This window comes from Sus scrofa, chromosome 6, assembly GCF_054392235.1.
Source record: "Sus scrofa isolate SSC_HxYL_T2T_F1_AM1 chromosome 6, Sscrofa_HxYL_maternal_Yorkshire_Landrace_v2.0, whole genome shotgun sequence".
Taxonomy (NCBI): domain Eukaryota; kingdom Metazoa; phylum Chordata; class Mammalia; order Artiodactyla; family Suidae; genus Sus; species Sus scrofa.
In genome coordinates this window covers 74897506-74918746 of record NC_139388.1, presented here as the reverse complement: position 1 = coordinate 74918746, position 21241 = coordinate 74897506, and the positions used below count along the sequence as shown (strand labels likewise).

At 48.3% G+C, this 21241-nt stretch overlaps 1 protein-coding gene across 6 annotated transcripts in view; it reads right to left on the bottom strand.

Moving 5' to 3' along the window:
* UBE4B (ubiquitination factor E4B) overlaps window positions 1-21241 on the bottom strand; it is a 115320-nt gene that overhangs the window by 71655 nt on the left and 22424 nt on the right. For 4 of the 6 annotated variants that reach the window (XR_014807046.1, XM_021095310.2, XM_084962763.1 and 1 more), the window contains exon 2: window positions 6893-7079. Coding sequence is in view for 5 of the 6 variants with exons in the window: in XM_021095310.2 (XP_020950969.1) it covers window positions 6893-7079 (187 nt within the window). In the remaining variant the exon portion in view is untranslated. Of the gene's footprint in view, window positions 1-4674; window positions 4771-6892; window positions 7080-21241 lie in introns of all 6 variants that reach the window. The other 2 variants (XM_021095311.2, XM_084962765.1) reach the window with 1 other exon arrangement.

The following is a 21241-nucleotide window of genomic DNA, read 5'->3' as shown; positions in this document are numbered from 1 at the left end:
GGAACTCCAGGAATCTGTGCTTTGAACCCAGACCCCAGAACTAGCCCAGAAGCCAAATATGTCACTTGGCTCCTAACTTGTTCCAAACAGACTGTGCTGTTCATTTCTGCTTCCAGAGCATAAGTTCCCTTTTTTTGTTTTCTTTCTCTTTTTACAGCCTAACCTGTGGCATATGGAAGTTCCCAGGCTAAGGGTCAAATCGGAGCTACAGATAGATACAGCCTACATCATAGCCACAGCAATTCTAAGTCACTCCTGTAACCTACACTGCAGCTCATGGCAATGCCAGATCCTTAACCCACTGAGCAAGGCCAGGGATGGAGCTCACACCCTCGTGTTGGGTCCCCCCCCCCCCTTTTTTTTTTTTTTTTTGGCTTTTTAGGGCTGCATCGTATGGAAATTCCAAGGCTAGGGGTAGAATCGGAGCTGCAGCTGCCGGCCTATGCCACAGCCACAGCAAGGCAGGATCCAAGCCAAGTTTGTGACCTACACCACAGCTCACGGCAATGCCGAATCCTGAACCCACTGAGCGAGGCCAGGGATCGAACCCGCACCCTCATGTATACTAGTTGGAATGTTTCCATTTTGCCACAACAGCAACTCCCTACCAAGTTGGGTGTTAAACCCACTGAGCCACATCGGGAACTCCAAGAGAGGTTCTTTACCACAGAACTCAGGGGGTTAAAATCACAGTAGCTATTTGGCTAGCTGCTAGATCTTTCAAAGTGTTTAATAAAAAAGCACATAAACTACTCTACCACAAGCTTTCAAAATATTTTGATAACTATATTTTAATATAATTGGTTTCCTTTGTAATGCTTTATGTTTTAATGCTAGGCGTTTAAAAATATTTGAGAAGCCACTCAAAGGCGTCCCTAGATTGCCAAAGGAAATGGAATGACAGCAGTGAAGAAGCCAGTTCTAGAGGCAGAAAAGGCGGCGAGAGAACGTGTTGCACTAGAGACCTAATAATTCTGTCCAGATGAAACTGGCTGATAAAGGATTCACCGGGGCGCTCTTGAGCAAGAATGACCCCATCTTCGGAGAGGTCGAGACAGCCTTACAGGAAGGGTAAGGCTTTACTGGATACGTTCAAGATGTCCAACGGGCAGACATCAAAAGGAAGAGAGGGAAGATAAGCAAGAGTCCAAAACAAGACCGTAAAACAAAAACCATCCAAGAAGGGCAAGAATTTCTCAGGACTGAGCCATCACGAAATGATCTAAAGATGAGGGAAAGAACGAAGAAAAGCCAGTCTGTGGTCCCAGGAGTTTAATAAGCACAGACTTTTAAAAGGAAGCAAAAGAACACTTTCTCTGCTGCTGGACTACAAGCTTTTCCAGGAGAGAAAGAGCCTCACTCCCCTTTGTGCCTCCATGACCCAGCACTGCGTCTGACCTGCAGCAGCCCTAAGTAAACGCTGGCTGAACGGAAAGGCAAAAGCAACGTGATAAGGATGACTGCAAAAACGGCAATCACCTGTAGGAAAAATATTAGCCATATTTATAAAGTTTTAAGACATGCAGGAGTTCCTGTCCTACATAAATGAGATTCCTCCTGGGGAGTAGGATCCTTGCAGATTTAATCAAATTAAGACGAGGTCATCCTGGATTAGGGTGGTCCCAAATCCAGTAACTGGTATCCTTATAAAAAGAGGGAAGCTTCGGAGTTCCTGTTGTGGCAAAGCGGAAATGAATCCAACTAGGAACCATGAGGTCGCAGGTTCGATCCCCGGCCTCGCTCAGTGGGTTACGGATCCGGTGTTGCCATGAGCTGTGTTGTAGTTCACAGACGTGGCTCAGATCTGGCGTTGCTGTGGCTGTGGTGTAGCTCCACTTGGACCCCTAGCCTGGGAGCTTCCATATGCTGAGGATTCAGCCCTAAAAAGCTAAAAAACAAAAAACAAAAAGCAGAATGATCCTTTGTACAGTAGCCCTGGGAAAGTAATACAGAGGCAGATGGCACTGCAAGAAGCTGGGACGAGGTGAGAGAAGCAGCTTGGAGGCTCACTGCAGTGTCCCCACCCTTGCTTTAGTTCCTGGCAACTGAGCACCTCAACCAGAAGGCTGCAGGGTTGGTGATGGGCGACCCCCGGATAAGCAGCTCCTTACCCGTGGCAGCCCAACCAGTGTCTGTCTCTGTTAGAAAGACTTCATTCTTGAACAGAAGCCCCATTCACTGAAATTCAGTAGATCGTAAATCTTCTCACTGGGCCTCTGTTTAGCGTCTAGGACCACAGGGAGCAGGCACAAGCCATCACCTGCCTCATGACAACTTTTTGCACCTTTTTAATGGAAAGCTATCACCTCCTCCTGAGATTTCTTTTGTTTAAACGATACATGCCTCCACTGTTCTGGTCATTTGCTCTTATGATTCATTTATTAATTCAACGGGCCTTTTATGTGGTGCCTACCACGTGCCAGGCACTGTCAAGGAACAAAACAGACACAGTCCCTGCCCCGTGGCACTTACACTCTAGCAGAGGAAGCAGAGAACGCAGGAAACACAGTAATATACAGCCTACGTCAGCTAAGGCTAAGAGCTGGAAGGAGAGTTAGCTGCCTCTGACAGAGCTGCCCTTTAGACAAAGTGCCCAAAGAAGGTCTTATTGAGAAAAGACAAACATCTCAAGAGTTGAATGAAAAAGCCATGTGGATTTTAGGGTACAAGCATTCCGGGCCAAGAAACAACAAATATAAAGGCTCCCAACAGGTATCATGCCTGGAATGTTCCAGAAATAACAGGGAAGCCAGTACGGCTGGAGCAGAGGGAGGAAGAAAAGCCGCGAGAGGAGGGCAGGGCCAAGTCACGGGCAGTCCCAGGTCAAGACAGGCCTCTGTGCTGAGTGACGCAGGGAGCCAACAGCAAATGATGTGACCTGTCTTTCGTTTCGTTTAAACCTACTTATTTAATAAAATTCATGAAAATCTATTTAGCCCACCTGCCAAGAGCCCGGCTAATAATATCGACCTCTCTGTGGTTTGAAGAACGATGACTCCACGAGAAACACAGTCACAACGGAACAGCATAGCGCTGCACTGCCAAGACCGAAACACCGATTTTTTTTCCCTTTTTTTAGGCCACACCCACGGCATGCGGGAGTTCCCAGGCCAGGGATCAAACCTGTGCCACAGCGGTGACACCACCAGATCCTTCAGCACGAGGCCCCTGGGGAGCTCCAAGAACTAACCATTCAGAGCTGTCCAAGTGTTCTGTTAGTTTGTGACCGCTGCTGCCTTGCTGGATGAAATATCGCTGCTGTTAGACAAGGCTGGACTCATGCTTCAGAGGGAGCCAGGCTGGCTCTACGCTGAGAACAGGCTGAGGAAAAGAAGGGCAGGCGTGAAGAGACGAGGGTGGAGCCCACCCCAGTAATCCAGGCCTGACATGCCAGCGCCCCAGGCCCGGGCCGCAGCAGCAGAGGTGGTGAGATGAGAAGGAGTGAGAATCTGGCTGGTGGACCTCAAGGAAGGGTCAGCCAGCTACAGTCCACAGGCCACATTTACCTACTCTTGTAAATAAGTAAATAAAGTTTTACCAGAACACAGCTCACATGTTGTTTATGGCTGCTTTCGTGACACAGGGGCAGAAAAGAATTTTTATCACAGACCCGGTACAGACTGCAGAGCCAAAAATACTTATTAGCTGGCCCTTTATAGAAAGAGTTTACTGACCCCCAATCTAGAAAATGAGGTACAAAGACGAAGTAAGCAGAAAAAAAAGTTATCATGTACTGAGATGGGTCCTGGGAAAAGATACGATGTAAGGAAATACGAGGAGCTCAGCTGTCAGTTGTGTCATACACGGTGTGTGAGCCTGGTGTTCAAGGAAGAGACCTGAGCTGGAGACAAACTTAGCAATCGTCGGATTAGAGACGGTAATGAAACCCAGGAAGCCGGATAAAACCAATCAGAGAATAAACACAGACGGAGAGGACAAGAGGTTAAATACTGAGCTCTGGGACCCCGACATTGAGAAGCCAGGGAAATGAAAAAGACTCATCCAAAGAACTAGGAAGGAACAGATGCAGCCGGGGCGGAAACCAGAGCGTGCTGCGCTGGAGCCACAGGAGAAAGTGCTTCGAGAAGAAGGCCGGAGCCACGGCCAACGGGGCTGACGGGTCAGATCAGACGGTGACTCAGAGCCGCCCAAGGGAGGCCTCCCCTGACAGGGTTCAACTCGGCAGAGGGTCCAAGGCCAGAAGGAGGAGACTGACACCAGAAGGGGTGCAGAGATGTGGGGCGGGAGCCGGCAGGGGAAACGGGATCGAGAGGGTTCCTTTCTATTTACTCCTGGGATGGGAGAAGGACAGCAGATTCGATGGCTGTTCCAAAAAAGAAAAGAGTTCCACCTGAGACGGAGGAGAACCAGATGAAGCTGGAGAGAAACGGGAAGGGCCGGAGCGATGGCTCTGGGTCGGGGACAGGAGACGGGACCCAGGGAACAGACTTCAGGAGGGGCAGTGCCACACACACAGGGAGGCAGGTGGACGCAGGACAGGAGCCTTGGGAGGTGAGTGGACTTCTACCTGTATCTGTTCCCTCCATGACGTGGAAAGGCAGGCCCCCAGCTGAGAGCGCACGGGGAGAACGAGTGTCACAGGCTGGAGGAGATGGCATGAGACAGACAGACACAGACGGAGGGAGAGCCAACCGGGAAACATGGTACCATTACCTGCCGGCAGGAAGGGTCCACTTGAGTTTGTGATCATGAGTCTGAAATGAGACAGCTAGGATGGTTTTTCTCTAGCCTTATTCCACAGCAAGAGACCTAGAACAGGCGGGGAATGGGATTTAAAACGAGGGTCACAGTTTAACCAAGGGAGCAAGACTCGGTGAGGGTGAGGCAAGAGAGAGGGGCGACAGGGACCGATTCTGGAATTTCGACAGGGCGAGGAGGGAGGCGAGGGCGCGAGGGGAAGGAAAAGCGAGGAAAGCGAACAGGTGATGGGCCAGTGGCTGGCAGCCCTCAGGGAACCCGCAGGATTTGGGCCCAGAGGGGTGAGCCAGAAAGCTGCCGGCTGAGGTTAGAAAGAGGAGGTCAGGACATGGGGAGGTCAGAGCACTAGAGGGTCCCTGACGTGGCTATGGAAATCATCACGAATTAGGACAGAAATGGTGCTGGGGGGAGATGGTGGACGAGCGCGTGCTGTGGCTGAGCAGGTCGCTGAGCAGGTCAGAGGACCGCCACAACAAGGGAGGGAGGGGGACACGGTCGGAGGACACCAGGTTCAAACCGAGGTGGTTTTAGGGTGGAGGAAGCATGATCTAGAAGAAGAAATGAGAAAGCAACAGAGGAAAAGCACAGATTCCCAGAGCAGGATTTTGCCGGAGCACGAGGATTTCAGAACGGGGGCGGGGGAGGGGGAAGGTTGAGGGGGAGGCGGGAAGGTGGGTGTACAAGCCATGTAACGCCGCCGGAGATGAGGGACGAGGACATAGGAGACTTGGTGGCTGACCTAAGTGGGGTGGGGGATGCTGAGATGCTCCTGGTGGCCCCAGACAATGTGCTGTGGCTCCGAGTAGTGAGGAGCTTGCCAGCAGCAGGCAGAGAGTTCCAGCTTCTCCTGCCCAAGCTCTGCATTTACAGTGAGATTTTAGTCTCCTCCTGTCCCACAAGCTCTTCCCGGGACAATTTCCAGCATAGCAGGTGGGGTCTGGTCACAGCGAGACCAGCAGCATGGCTGGCAGCAGTTTCCAAGGAAAGGAGGAAACGCAACTGGAATCCTGAGCCCTCCCCTCTCCGCCGCCTCTCCAAGCAGGGGTACCGGGAAGAACTCCAGGCACAGGCGTTGTTTACGACTGGCTGATGCCTGAACCTCGCTCACTTTTATCATCAACACATTTATGCTGAAGCATTTATATTTACTTGGAGAGGAGCCCGCAGTGATGCCTAATGAGAGTTACGGTCACAGAAACTCTGCAAATACTTTACATCGACAAGTTATCCTGGATCAAGAAGAGAGATGCCTTGGAGGGGACCGAGGGAGAGTGTGCTAGGTGACTTCGGAACTGACAATCATGTGTTTCATTATTAGATAACGTGACGGTCCACGCGGGGCGCTTAGCACCGGCGTTTTCCTGATTAGAATCTTAATTATTGTAATAATTAGAATGGTAATGATTATGTTGGATACAAACGTTCACTACGAGAAAAGACAGCTATTTTCAAAAACACTGTTCGAGTCAGCATCAGTGTTTCCGACACACACAGTCCTGGATATCAACCACAAGCTCATTAATTATAAGGAGATAAACCTTTACAAGAGTTAAACAACAGGTAAAGGAGATAATGAGCAAACACAACATCAGGTGAACTTTTTACACCATGAAAATTCAGAGAAAGCGTTTGTTCCATAGAAACAGAGTGAAGACAAGGAAATCTGTCATCAGAGGCTTCTTATTCTGATGGTAATTTCAATCCTGCATTTTCAGATTAGTTTCCCTTAAAAGAGGAGCATCAACCAAACGCATAAAATCAGCAGAACCAAATCTGGTCTCCATCTCCTTGCCATCAGAGATAAGACCCGATCCTGTTTGAAAAAAAAAGGATGGACGTTATAGAAAGGAGAAGTTAGTTTTAACAGATCACTACTGAAATGAATAGACATTAACAAAACATACTACAATGATCTTAGGCTTTTTTTTTTTTGGCCACACCACAGCATGTGCAAGTTCCCAGGCCAGGGATTGCCGAGAGCCAACAATGCCAGATCTTTAACCTGCTGTGCCATGAGAGAAAGCCACGATCTTAAATCTTTAAACTACTGCTTGCAGGATTTTTGAAAGCTGTTGTTCATTTTATCCTGTTGTGGAAAGGTCACATCTACAAGGTTAATCAAGAGGGGGGACTGGCACTGGAACTGTGTCCCAGGTCCAAAGGTAAGGCTTACCTGATGCACCTATGGGGGAGGTAGCTGGGGTCATGCTGTGCACGTTGAGACCGAGGCTCTGGGAGGGGCCTGGGGCGGATGCTGCTATAGGAGGCCCAGGAGGGTTCTCCCTCTGGGGCGAGGTGAGCGGGGTGGTGGGCTGGGAGGTCTGTCCACCAGCGAGTCGTGCAAGGCGCCTCCGGCGGATCTACAAGAGGAGGGGGCAAAGGGCATTCAACAGCAGAAACACAAGTCCACCCACAAGTCCACCCACAAATAACCACATGATCAATAACCACTCGAGGGCTTCACAACTAATGGGCCTGGGGAAAAAGCAGGCATTCAAGAGCACCGAATCCCAACCACTAGATCACCAGGGTAAAAGTACTCATTCGTGCCAAGTACTAATTCTGTGTGCCAGTATTTTGTGGGGGGGGGCACACCCACAGCATGCAGAAGTTCTGGGGCCAGGGACCAAACCCAGGCCACAGCAGTGACCCAAGTCACTGTAGTGACAACGCTGGATCCTTAATCAGCTGTGCCACCAGGGGAACTTGTATGGACCAGTGTTTTTATAAGTTACCACCTCACTTTTTAAAAACTGCATCTTAATCACTTTACCACCTCTGCTTATCAAAACTTCTTGAATGACACTGTGAATCTACAATCAGCATGCTACACTTTTTAAACACGCTAAAGAATGTTGTTATTGTACTAAATCTACATAAACTTGGTCCTTTTACCCAGGTGGGACTGAAAATAAATATTCAAGATAAATCACTAAAACAATTAGAGAAAATAAAAGTATACCAAGACACAAAATGTTACGGTCACTTTCAAGAACAAAATTAATAGGTTTTTCTTAATTTCAATAAAAATATAATCTGTAACTTCTTTATAATTACATCCCAGAGTTGTCAAGTGATCACAAAATCCCAGGGGACCTCAGAAATGCTTTCCCCGCGTTTTGATAGTGACTAATTGACTGGCAGGCAATAAACTCTCACTGAGCACCTGTCCACCCAGGCAGTGGGGTAACAACAAGCATAAGGCCTTTGGCTATTAAGTAGGCATCAAAGAAGCAAACCAACTCATGGGAAGCTGCGAACACTCTTTCCATGATGAATAAGGCAGAGGAAGATGCTAACTGGGCTGGACCTTGTCTGAACTAAGAATCTGTCTGTCATTCCACCATTGTTGGAAATCAGCTCCTTCTGTTGTTCAGACAAGAACATCCTGATTCTTTACCCCAAAGTTCAGAGGCCCTTCTGCTGCCCCTGTTATAAATACATCTACCAATGAATTTATACAAAATCCTGAAGTTGTTTGGTTGTTCATCCATCTCCTTAACCAGATTAAATTCCTTGAAGGAAAGAATTAGGTCTTAACCATTCATTCATTCATTCACTCATTCTCTTTTTTGGCCAACCTGCAACATATGGAATTCCTGGGCCGAGGATTAAATCCAAGCCACCACTGTGACCTACGCAGCAGCTGTGGTAATGCTGGATCCTTTAAGCCCCTGTGCCAGGCTGGGGACGGAACCTGCGTTCTGGTGCTGCAGAGACGCTGCCAATCCCGTTGCAACACAGTAGGAACTCCGAATTTATTTAACAGGATGCAGGAATTCTCTGGTGGGTCGTTGGGTGAAGGACCCGGTGTTGCCACTGCAGAGGCTCAGGTTGCTGCTGTGGTTCAGGTTTGATCTCTGGCCCCGGAACTTCCACGTGCCATGGCACGGCCCCCAAGATAAATAGATGTCGACGAAGCGCTTCTTCTAGCACTTTGCCCAGCACCGTTCTGAGCGCTTAACACTATTGTCTACCTTAGTTGATCCTCATCATCACCCATCGAGGCAGGCACTTACACGACATCCGTTTTACATATGCACTAACTGAGGCACAGATGCTCGTATCTCGCCTACCGGGTAAGTGGCAGAGCTGGAAGGTGAACTCAGGCAGCCTGGCTCTGGTGTCTGTGCTCTTACCATAAACCACCGTCCAGGCATATCTGAGGGTTTCCAAGACCCCCTCAGAGGGGCTGTGAGGCCCAAACTATGTTTATAACAACACAAGGACATCTGCCTTCGTCCTGCTCATTCTCTCACAGATGTTCAGTGGAGTTTTTCTGAGGCTCCGTGATAAGCGGTATTGCAGCAAATTAAATACAGAAGTTACTACGAGAATCCAGCTGTCTTCTATTACGTTAGACACTGAGAAGATTTACAAAAGCGAGAACCATGTCACTCCCTAAATTTGTTTGTGCTGGAAAATGTAGTTGTTTTCATTAAAAACACGTCAATATTAACATACAATGGCTTTTATTATTTTTTAAAGAATAACTATCTTCCTAAGCTTCCCAGCGTTCCTATCACGGTAACTATCAACGGACGGCACCCACCTAAAAACCAAAGCTCTCCGGGAGTCACAGCGTTTGCTGCGTGTGCAACGGAGGCCTGGGACCCACACCTTTGAGAACCACGGCCCCACGCTGCGTCTCCCTCCCTCGCCTTCGACTCCCTGAAGTCCAGCTCAGGGCCTGGTCTGCACAGGGGCGCGGGGCTCGCTGAGCCACCCCAACAGGGAAGGGACAAGTGACCGCCGTCGCCAACCCTCCCAGGAGATTGGTCCTGGGATGAAAACTCCCTCAGAGAAGCTACCGAAGCAGTTCTCTCAACTACACTTCGCTGGGGTGGGTGGAGAGTGGGTGAGGCGGACTGGAAGCTCCCACGCCCAGTGGGTCCCCAGCCCCATGAGCAGGGCAGGGACCCGGGCTCTGTGTCACAGCTTTCCTGCTTCGTCTCCTCAAACACAGGCAATTCACCACCAAGCCCTGTTCCTTCCACCCGCAGCCACCTTCCCAACTCCTCTGCCCCCACCCTCCTGGGCCACCATCCTCTCACCAGGACCTCCGCAAAAGCTTCCAAGTGGATCTCCCTGGGTCCACGCGGGCCCAGTGAGGGCAGGGGCCCCTATGCCTTTCTTTAAACATTTTCAAAGCTTTAGATTTCTGAAATGCACATCAAAACCACAATGAGGTAACACCTCACACCCACAAAGATGGCTACCATTGAAGAAAAAGAAAATCCTCCCAAATTACACCTTTTAGCAAGGGTGTGGAGAAACTGCAGACTGGTAGTGGGAATGTCAAATGGTGTAGCCACTATGGAAAACGGAGTGGCAGTTCCTCAAAAAACTAAAAATAGATTATCACATGATCCGGTCATTCGACTCCTAAGTACATTATACCCAAAAGAACTCAAAGCGGGGACGCGAACAGCTATTTTTTTTACCCATGTTCACAGGAGCATTATTTCCAAGAGCCAAAAGGTCTATCAATAGATAAATGTATAAATAAAATGGTCCTGGGAGTTCCCTTCATGGCTCAGCAGTTAACAAACCCAACTAGGAACCATGAGGACCTGGGTTCAATCCCCGGCCTCGCTCAGTGGGTTAAGGGTTAGCAGAGGTAAACTATGAGATACACAGTGGACAAACAACAAGGTCCTACCGTACAGCACAGGGGACTGCATTCCATGTCCTGTGACAAACCGCAACGGAAAAGAACATGAAAAAGAATACACACACAACTCACACACGAGTCACGTGGCCGTACAGCAGAAATTAACACAACGCTGTAAATCAACTATACTTTTTTTTTGGCTGTGCCCATGGCATGTGGAAGTTTCTAGACCAAGGATCAAACATGTGACACAGCACGGACCTGAGCCACTACAGTGACACCGGATTCTTAACCTGCTGAGGCACAGAAGAACTCCCATCAACGATACTTCAATAAACTCAAATAAATAAATACAGCATCATCACAGCTCCCTCTACGACCCGTTCTCAAAACAGCAATCACAGTAATTCTCTAAAAACATAAATCACTGTCCCGGGCTTCCATAAACCCATCAGTGGCTACCTACTACACCTGGGAAAAAAACGGAACCCTTGCCAGGTTGTACAGAGCCACGCCCGCCTCTCCCGGGTCGAGGGGTCCCACGCCAGGCAGCAGCCACTCCAGCCCTCTGACAGTTCCTAGAACGTCTTAGCTCTGTCTTGCCTCTGGTCTCTTACCATTCCTTTGGCCTTGGAGCCCTTGCCCTCATTCTTGGCACGGCTGGTTCTTGCTCATCCTTCCATTCTCAGCTGGAATATCACTTCCTGAAGGACTCCCTTGACCGTCGGATCTACAGGGCCCTGCATAGCCCACGTGCTTGACATGAGAGCTCCAGCCACAGCCTTGCAGCGTGCATCACAGTCTATAAATAGCTGATCTACTGACTCGCTGTCTTCACACTGTTTCCCTAGCGGAACAGAAGCCCCTAACCTGGTATCCCCAGCATCGGGCTCAGCACTTGCCACATAACTGCCCAGTACCTACAGAACGAGGGTGCAGTTCACAGACAGAGCTGAGGGAGCGCTGAGGCCACGATGAGCAAGTTTAACAGAACATTTGGAGCCCAGGCGGCAGGTCTGACTTCTGATAGGGACTCCTCTTCATTCATCAGCAGCAGTCATCAAGGGCCACCGTTAAGGACACACGGCCTGCGCTCCTGGGGCTCCGATCCTCACAGTGGCCGAGAGGATGAGGCCACGTGAACAAACGTGACGCCAGGGGGCCGGGAGCAAGGACAATAAAGTAGGGGAGGGGAGGGAGGGCACGCGGGGGAGAGGGCACTGCCGTGTTTACTTGAGGTGGGTTGAAAAGCCCTCTGGTCAAGGGGGCATCTGAAAACTCCTGAGGCAAAAAAGACAGCAAGCTCCTCGGGTCTCAGGGGAGTGGGGCGGGACCGGCCTGCCGGCTCAAGGTCAGTGAGGACAGTGTGGCCGGAGCAGAGCGCGCAAGGGGGAAACGGCAGGAGCGAGGTCAGAGATAACAAGGGGCTTTGAGGGCCACTGTCAAAGGACTGGGAAACCACCAAGGGGTTTGGATCAGAACAGTAACCGGATTTGACCTACACTGTAAATCATTATTTTGGCTGCTGTGGAGAATCAACGGTAGAGGAGAAAGAAAGGAGGCAGCGAGACGACTCCGGATGCTACTGCCACCACCTACAGGAAGGTGGGGGGTAACCAGGACGAGGCTGGGGGGTGGCCAGTGGTCAGTTTGGGCTACATTTTGAGAAGAGAGTTCAAGCTCACAGGATGTGCTGACAGATTATTATACACACGGAAGGATGGGAGAAGCGGCGAGGTACGCACTGTTCACAGAGTATTATTAAAGAGCGCACACACCATTTCTGGAAAAAATATGAACCTATTTGAAATCTGGGTGACGGGCAGGATAAACCCAGAAGGGGCAAGGAGGATGCCAAAGCCCTGGGCCCAAGCAGTTTATCGGATGGGTGTCAGAGGTGAAGACAGTAAGAAGGAGGTGAGCAGAGAGAAAACATTCTTGGAGACACAGGATTACTAAATACGCAGGTGGCGTGGGACAGCGGGCTGGTGAGGACGACAGTGTGAGAGCTGCCGGCTTCTGGAGGGCACAGGAAGCCACGAGGCAGAGCAGGCACAGCCGACGAGATCAGACCCCTGGGATGAAGCCCGGCAACACGGCACCCAGCGAGGTTGGGGACAGGAGCTCAGACCAATAAAGGAGACTGAGGAAGTGGTGGCGAGAGGCCTCCAGGGCGAGCTCTCGAGACTGGCTTCCTAGAAACCAATCAGCACTTCAAGGAAGAGGGATGGCTGCTCTGGCCCCGAGGTGTGGTTGAGGACCTGGTCAAGGGCTGTGTGGATCGATCAAACGTGGCAGGTGAAAACGTGACTGGAGTGGGTCCAAGAAAGGATGGGAAGGAAAGAAGCGGAGACAGGAAGCAGAGACTTCTGAGAATTTTACTATGAAAAGGAGAGTAGCTAACCCGGGGCAGGGGAGGGACACAAGGGAGGGAAAGTAGGGTGGAGAGAGGCTTCTGCCTGTTTGTGTTCGAAGACCCTACTCGCCCACGACAGCCTGCATCCTCTCAGTGCAAGGGGAGACAGGATGAAAGATCCGAGAGGAGTGCGGAAGCGGAGGCAGGGCTTTCAAGAGAGAAGAGCAGATATAAAGCAGTCGTCTAGAAGAGAGAGAACCAAAGTACAAAGGACGGAGTTCCCGTCATGGCCCAACGCAAACGAATCCGACCAGGAACCAGGAGGTTGTGGGTTCGATCCCTGGCCTCGCTCAGTGGGTTAAGGATCTGGCGTTGCCGTGAGCTGTGGTGTAGGTCGAAGACAAGGCTTAGACCCTGCGTTGCTGTGATGTAGGCTGGCATGATTTGACCCCTAGCCGGGGGACTTCCATATACCACAGGTATGGCCATTAAAAAAAAAAAAAAAGGACACAGGTTCAATGCCTGGCCTCGCTCAGTGGGTTAAGGATCTGGCATTGCTGTGAGCTGTGGTGTAGGTCGCAGATGCGGCTCGGATTCTGCGTTGCTGTGGTGTAGGCTGGCAGCTTCAGCTCTGATTCGACCTCTGGCCTGGGAACATCCATATGCCACAGCTGCGAGCCTAAAAGAGCAAAAAAAAAAAAAAAAAGGGAAAGAACGTACTAAGGAAATAAGACTGGCTGGGCACCACTAAGCAAGCTCGTGAGGCAGGGGATCATGAATTCAAAACAAACCCAATGAGATCAGTCAATACAGTGGAATATCTGTCTTCAGCCACAGAGAGCTTCGCAGGTGCAGTGTGGGCAGGCAGCTGAGCAAGTAAGAGGGAGAGGAACAGGGCACGGAGGGAATGTGCAAATGAGTGACGACCACAAAGGTCCACTGCCCACCCCGGTGAAGAGGAGTGAGCGTGCACATGGACAGACTCTACTATCGGGGGGCGGGGGGGGGGGGGCTGCCTTTAAGACACAGGAAGAAATGTGGTCTAGCGGAGTGAAATGAACCCAGGATCCATCAGGAAGCCCGCATGCTGGTGCCCCACGCACTGGCTGTAATGGTTGTGATGGGTCGCACAACTTTTTTCTCTTTTCTTTTATATAGATATTTTCTTTTATTTTCCCTGGCTGCGCCCACCACACACAGAAGCTCCCAGACTGAACCCATGCCACAGCACACTTAACTCACTTCCTCAGCTAGAAAACAGAGCTAATCAACGCAGCCCCTAATTGCTTTGCTAGGGAGTTGTTACAGTTAAGTGCAAGAGCCTCCATAAAAATGCTTTAACAACCACAGGTGAAGGTCGCGACTGGTGTTCCATTCCTGCCCTGGAGTAAACGGAGCAACCAAATGAACGAACCTGTGCTCTCTGCAACCACCTGGATGACTTTCACCAACAATGCTGACCAAAAAAAGCCAGATGTGAAAAAGCAAAGATTGCATGACTCCACTTAAAGTTTCAAAAACAAAAAGAGTAAACTACAGCATTAGTCGGATAGTGGTTACTATTGATGGGAGGTCTGGGGGTACAGGGGAGACGACGTGGGAGTGAGCTTTTGGGGTGCCAGTAATGCTTTAAAAAGAAAAAAAAAACGCTAGTTTCACAGGTGTCTCCACTTAGAAAATTCACTGGGTTGTATACTTACAACTATGGGTAGTGAGTTACGCCTATTAGTCTTCATAACTTTAAGTTATGAACATTCTTTTTCATCTTTCAGATAGAATTTTAAAAAATAAACCCTATTGAATCCTTCAAGACCCGCTGGAAATGCTCCATTCTTTATGAGGACTCTACAATTTCTAAAATTTGGTGTAAATTACAATACCTGATATAAACGCTGTACTTAACTGATACTGAAATTAAGGCAGTATTCCAATGTTTACATGTGTTTGTGTATACACCCCAATACAACAGAACACCTGGTGAAGAGACTTTAAATTTTCATGGAAACCAGCATCTGGGGATTTGCTACAAGTTTTGCTACGTCAGAGGCAGCTGAACTTTAAGAGCCCACGCTTGACCTGAACCTGAAATTTAACCTCGGTGGCTCCGGAAAGTTCCCTGCATTTCCATCTTCACATGGGGTTAAACAGTACCTTCCTCAGAGAGGTGTGCGAAAACCACTCTGTCCTGTTCCCGATGTCATTTTATCTCTATGGCTCTTCCCTGACCTACCAACATGTGTGGTATTTCTTTGGGTACCGCATGCCCACTATCCCCCTACGCTACGCGATGTGTTTGTTTGTTTGTTTGTTTAGGGCCATATCACAGCATACTGGCGGTTTCCCAGGCTAGGGGTCAAAAAATAGGAGCTGCAGCCGCCGGCCTACACCACAGCCAGAGCAACACCAGATCCGAGCCTCGTCTTCGCCCTATACCATAGCTCAAGGCAACGCCAGATCCTTAACCCACTGAGCGAGGCCAGGGATTGATTGAACTTGTGTCCTCGTGGATACTAATCGGGTTTGTTCCTGCTGTGCCAAAATGAGAACTCCTCTAAGAGCTTTAGGCAAGGGCTTTTCTCAGTTTTTTTCCTCTCATGTCTCACGATGCCTGGAAGAACGCCTGGCACAGAGTAGGTGCTCTTTAATTATTTGCCAAATAAGTGAAAAATACTAGAAAATGCACTACACATAAAATTTACTGTTCATGGAATAATATTATGACCTTTGAGAAAGCACACACACTGCTCTTGGAAAAAAACACGAAGCCACTTTAAAGCTGGGTGCCAAGTTCAGCCTGAGATGTTAAATTCAGATATTCTCCTCAGTGATACAAACCCAGAATAAATGTCCTGACTCACTGCAATACGTGCTTGAAGGAAGTTTTCCAAGAAGAAAGATTTCCACTGTGCTGGCGTTTCCCACCCCCCTCCCAAACCTCTCCACAAACACAGGTTTAAAAAAAAAGAATAGAGACTTTGTGCGCTCTACTGTGGCCTACTAACAGAGCTGGAGGAGTGCAGTAAGGGACAGGGCAGGCCTACACAGGACCTGAGCCGGAGGTGATGAGCAGAACCTGGTCTGACACCCCCTCCCCCCATCTTAAAGACTTCCTGGGAAGGGACGCCTTAAACGGGGCGCTGCTCTAAGCAGCCACAGCAACTCTCAGCAGAAGACAAGGCCTTTTGGTGGACTGACCACATTCTACCATGGTGGTGGCTCTGATTTTTTTTTTTTTTTTTTTTTTTTTTGCTTTTTACAGCTGCACCTGCAGCATATGGAAGTTCCCAGGCTAGGGGTCCAATCGGAGCTACAGCTGCCGGCCTACACCACAGCCACAGCAACGCAGGATACAAGCCACATCTGCGACATATGCTAAAGCTCACAGCCATGCTGGATCCTTACCCCACTTAGCAAGGCCAGGGATCAAACCGGAAACCTCATGGTTCCTAGTCGGATTTGTTTCCCTTGAGCCACGATGGGAACTTCCATGGTGGTGGCTTTAAACTGGTTTAGCAACCTTGAGAAACCTGGGAATATCTGCACTGGAGTCGCCCAAGAGAATGGCTTCGAGCAATCGCAGGTATGAAGGCCTAATTAATTTGACTATTAAGAGATATGACCTCACTTTTATCACAAGCAGAACATATGAGACACAAACTAAAAATAACCGCAACACACCAAAATATTATTACACTTTTTTTCTCTTTGCTCCCTCTACTTTATACACTCAGCACATAAGACTGGTATAATATCCTTTAAGTTAAGCAAAAGTCTTTTTTCTTCAAACAATTTTTTTTTTTTTTTTGTCTTTTTGCCATTTCTAGGGCCGCTCCCTCGGCATATGGAGGTTCCCAGACCAGGGACTTAATCGGAGCTGTAGCTGCCAGCCTACACCAGAACCACTGCAACGCGGGATCCGAGCCGCATCTGCAACCTACCGACCTACCCCACAGTTCTCGGCAACGCCAGATCCTTAACCCACTGAGCAAGGCCAGGGATCAAACCCACAACCTCATGGTTCCTAGTCGGACTTGTTAACCACTGAGCCACAACGAGAACTCCTAAACAATGTTTTATTTATTTATTTATTTATTTATTTATTGGTCTTTTTGCCTTTTCTAGGGTCACTCCCGCGGCATATGGAGGTTCCCAAGCTAGGGGTCCAATCGGAGCTGTAGGCGCTGGCCTACACCACAGCCACAGCAACACGGGATCCGAGCTGCGTCTGCGACTTACACCACAGCTCACAGCAACGCTGGATCCTTGACCCACTGAGCAAGGCCAGGAATTGAACCCACGACCTCATGGTTCCTAGTCAGATTCGTTAACCACTGAACCCCGACGGGAACTCCCAACGATTTTTTAAATAAACAATTTTTGGCCACACCCCTGACATGTGGAAATTACTGGGCAGGGGTCAAACCTGTGCCACAGCAGTGACAATGACAGATCCTTAACCCACTGTGTCACAAGGGAACTCCCAAGTCTTTTTAAAAGAACTCTGTTTCCTCAGATGTCATAGAGAGAAAACATCAAAAGCATAAAAAGGGAACTCCCAATTCCTCAGCTTATGTCCTAAACCACAACTCAAACCCAAACATACTGATCATGAAATTTCATTCCTAGAGTTTTTCTTGTCTTTCCTGTTTCAGTTCTTATTTCACAAATGACGTTAAAATAGGGGTTTCCGTGGAACTGTTCTATCCTGATGCAGTGCTTCCTACCCTCATGTTTCTGATTAACTAAAAGTAGATTCCAAACAGCTTCTGTCCAAAACAGCAAGGGCTGCTGTGGTGACATAAGGCAAAAGCTAACACAGGATGGGCCGAACTGTCCCTCCTATTTTTAGCAGTTTGTATGTGTGTGGGGGGCGAAATAAATCCAAAGAGCATTGGCTTTGTTTTGTTTCTTAGGGCCACACCCTTGGCATATGGAGGTTCCCAGGCTAGGGACCAAATCGGAGCTATAGCTGCCAGCCACAGCAACGCCAAATCTGAGCCGAGTCTGCGACCTACACCAGAGCTCACAGCAACACTGGATCCTTAAACCACTGAGCGAGGCCAGGGATTGAACCCTCAACCATGGTCCCTGGTCAGATTTGTTTCCGCTGCACCAGGACGGGAACTTCAAAAAGCATTGCTTTAAATTTACTAGTCATTCTATAAAAGCATCTTACTTTTCTACTCAAAAATATTAAATTCCAACATAAAGAGAAACACTTGCAAATATTTACTCTTTGGGCTGGTGTCCTTCTAGAGAAATCTCTTTTATTTTTGTAGGATTTATTTTCTTTTTTAATAGATGGTCATATCTAAAACTTACCAAAATGCTGTGACAGTTTCACAATATGCCCATATCGAAGCCCAACAATATATCTTAAAAAAAAAAAAAAAATACGTTGGAATCTAAACACCAGAGCTCTGGGGTCTAAAGTCCACAGAGTTTCCTTTCCAAAAGTCACAATTTTAAATTAATTTTCACTTAAAAGCGCCAAGAGTCTTGTCACTTAAATCCTTAAAGACTATATTAAACTCAGTCTAGGGAGTTCCCTGGCGGTCTAGTAGCTGCGATTTGACCCCTTTGCTGTGGCTGGCTTCAACTCCTGGCCTGGAAACTGAGATCCCAAGTCAAGCCTCACCCTGTGGCCCGAAATAAAATAAACTCAATCTACCACTGTCAGCTTATATATATATGAGGCCAAAAATTTGAAAAAAAAAAAAGCACTTTTCCCCTAAATCTTAAGATTATAGGAAATCGTGACTTAAATTCTCCTTCGAAGATTTCAACGGAACACAGGTAAAAATGTCTCCTTACTTCTCAAAACAACTCCGCCATCTCCTCTTGCAAAGAGGAAGTGAATACAGCGCTCAGAGAATAAAGTTTCTAGGTTAGTCACTGACGATTGCTTCAAAAGGCTGCTGCAGACTCTGAGACAAAAAATAATTAACACTAATAGGATTAACAATTACCAAATGCTTATCAAGTGCCAGATGCTGGTTCTACGGGCTTCAGATACACAACTTTGGTTAATAATCCAAAGAGGGCGGTACCTTTATTTTCCCATTTTACAGATGAGAAAACTGAACTCAGAGAGGTTAAGTGACTTGCTCAAGGTCACACAGCTGGAAAGCAAAAGAGAAGATAGTCTAGCTCTGGAGGACCCAATCTTACCCGTGCTCCCTTGATCTTTACAGAAGAAAATCCGTTCTGAAGTTGCAGTGACCTGTGGATGGAGGCAGCCTTACTCCCCTGATGACACAGTGCTTGTCCATTATTATGAATAAATGAATTCATGTATATAGGCTGTTGGTATTTCAGATACTATGTTTATAGTCTAACATCAGAATATTAGTAAACTTCCTCTTTGATGAATGTGTATTTTGAAATAAAGAATATTTCCAGAGTTCCCATCATGGTGCAGCAGAAATGAATCCGACTAGGAACCATGAGGTTGCAGGTTCAATCCCTGGTCTTGCTCAGTGGGTTAAGGATCTGGCCTTGCCGTGAGCTGTGGTGTAGTTGCTAATGTGGCTTAGGTCCTACATTGCTGTGGCTGTGGCGTAGGCCGGCAGCTGTAGCTCTGATTAGACCCCTAGCCTGGGAACCTCCATATGCCGCAGGAGCGGCCCAAAGAAATAGCAAAAAGACAAAAGACAAAATAAATAAATAAATAAATAAAAATAAATAAAAGGAAACAAGGTGTTTTCTAGTCACTTCTATCTCCTGCTCCTAAAAGAAGGTATATTTTTATGTTATATATATTTTATATATATTTATATACTTTATATTTGTCTTTTGTTTTTTTTAGGGCCACACCTGCGGCATATGGAGTTGTCCAGGATAGAGGTCTAATCAGAGCTGTTGCTGCTGGCCTACACCACAGCCACAGTAATGCTGGATCCAAGCCACGTCTGCGACCTACACCACAGCTCATGGCAACGCCAGATCCTTAACTCACTGAGCAAGGCCAGGGATCAAACCCACAACCTCATGGTTCCTAGTCGGATTCATTTCTGCTGCACCTTGACGGGAACTCCCACAATATTTTTTTAAAAGTCGAGTTGAAAAAGCAGGTGCTAAAGGGTACACACTGTGGTTCTATTTGGGTATACTTACAAAAGATACTAGTACAAATTATATGTAAGTGAAAATGGCAATGTTACACAATAAATTTCCATTTTTTTCTTATCTTCTCTTTTCATTTTCTTGGCTGCCCTGAGGCATATGGGGTTCCTGGGCCAGGGATGGGATCAGATCCTAGCCACAGCTGCGGCAACACTGGATCCTTAATCTTCTGTGCCAGACTGGCGATCGAGCCTGAGTCCTGGAGCTACACAGACACCACCAACCCCACTGCACCACAGTGGCAACTCTTCCTTTCTATAATTTTTAGCGAAGAGAATGAAACTGTCCACAGAGCTTCTGCGCTGCCCACTCGCACCTCTCACAAGGGTCCTGTCATATTAATTCTACTTCTAAAAAAAGAAAAAAATAGAGCATGAAACTATCATTTTTTCCTACTATTTCTGTAAAAGCTGAAAACATTCCGATGAAAGTGCGGCTCTGCTCAAAACAACCTCACTCCAAAGACCCAGGATGACAAAGTAGCCTCTGCAGGGACTTGCCACATCGGGGCCAAGGGAGAGGGCGGGACCAGCTGTTTCTGCTCACACCGCACTGACCAGAGCAAGTCACTCGGCCACACCTGCAGCCACAGGGGCTGAGAACATAACCTCCTGCCCGGAAGCAGCGGTGGCTGTTTGGAGCACAGCATGGTCTGGGCAGTAGAGGCTCTTTCTCCAGCACAAACAGGGGTCACTTACTGTACTGCTCGCTGACTCTTTCTCCTCGACACCCTGCTCTCCAAGCCGACCGCCCAGTGACATGTGTGACCCTCTCAGCAAGGCTTCCTTTACCAGCTCCAGTGTCCCATCCCCACTTTATGGTTCCCATACATCAAATAGTTTAGTCATAACCAATGTGTATGTGGAGCTCCTGGTGTGGCTCAGTGGTAACGAACCCAACTAGGATCTATGAGGACTCAGGTTCGATCCCTGGCCTCAATCAGTGAATCAGTGGGTTAAGGATCCGGCGTTGCTGTGAGCTGTGGTGTGGGTCTCTGATGCGGCTCAAATCCCGCATTGCTGTGGCTCTGGCATAGGCCGGTGACTACAGCTCCGATTCGACACCCCTAGCCTGGAAACCTCCATATGCCACAGGAGTGGCCCTAGAAAAGGCAAAAAGACCCCCCCCCCCAAAAAAAAAAAAAAGGTTACAGCCTTGTCGTGAGCTGTGGTGTGGGTCACAGACATGGCTCAGATCTGGTGCGGCTGTGGCTGTGGTGTAGGCCGGCAGCTGCAGCTCTGATTCAACCCCTTGCCTGGGAACCTCCATATACCATGGATGTGGCCCTAAAAAGACAAAAACGAAAAAGAAAACCCAACATGTAAGTATGTATGTATGTTTATATGTACACACACTGTGAATACAGAAAAAAGCAACGCCAACAAATGATGAATCCAGGTGACTCCATCAACCTTTCAGCAGATTTG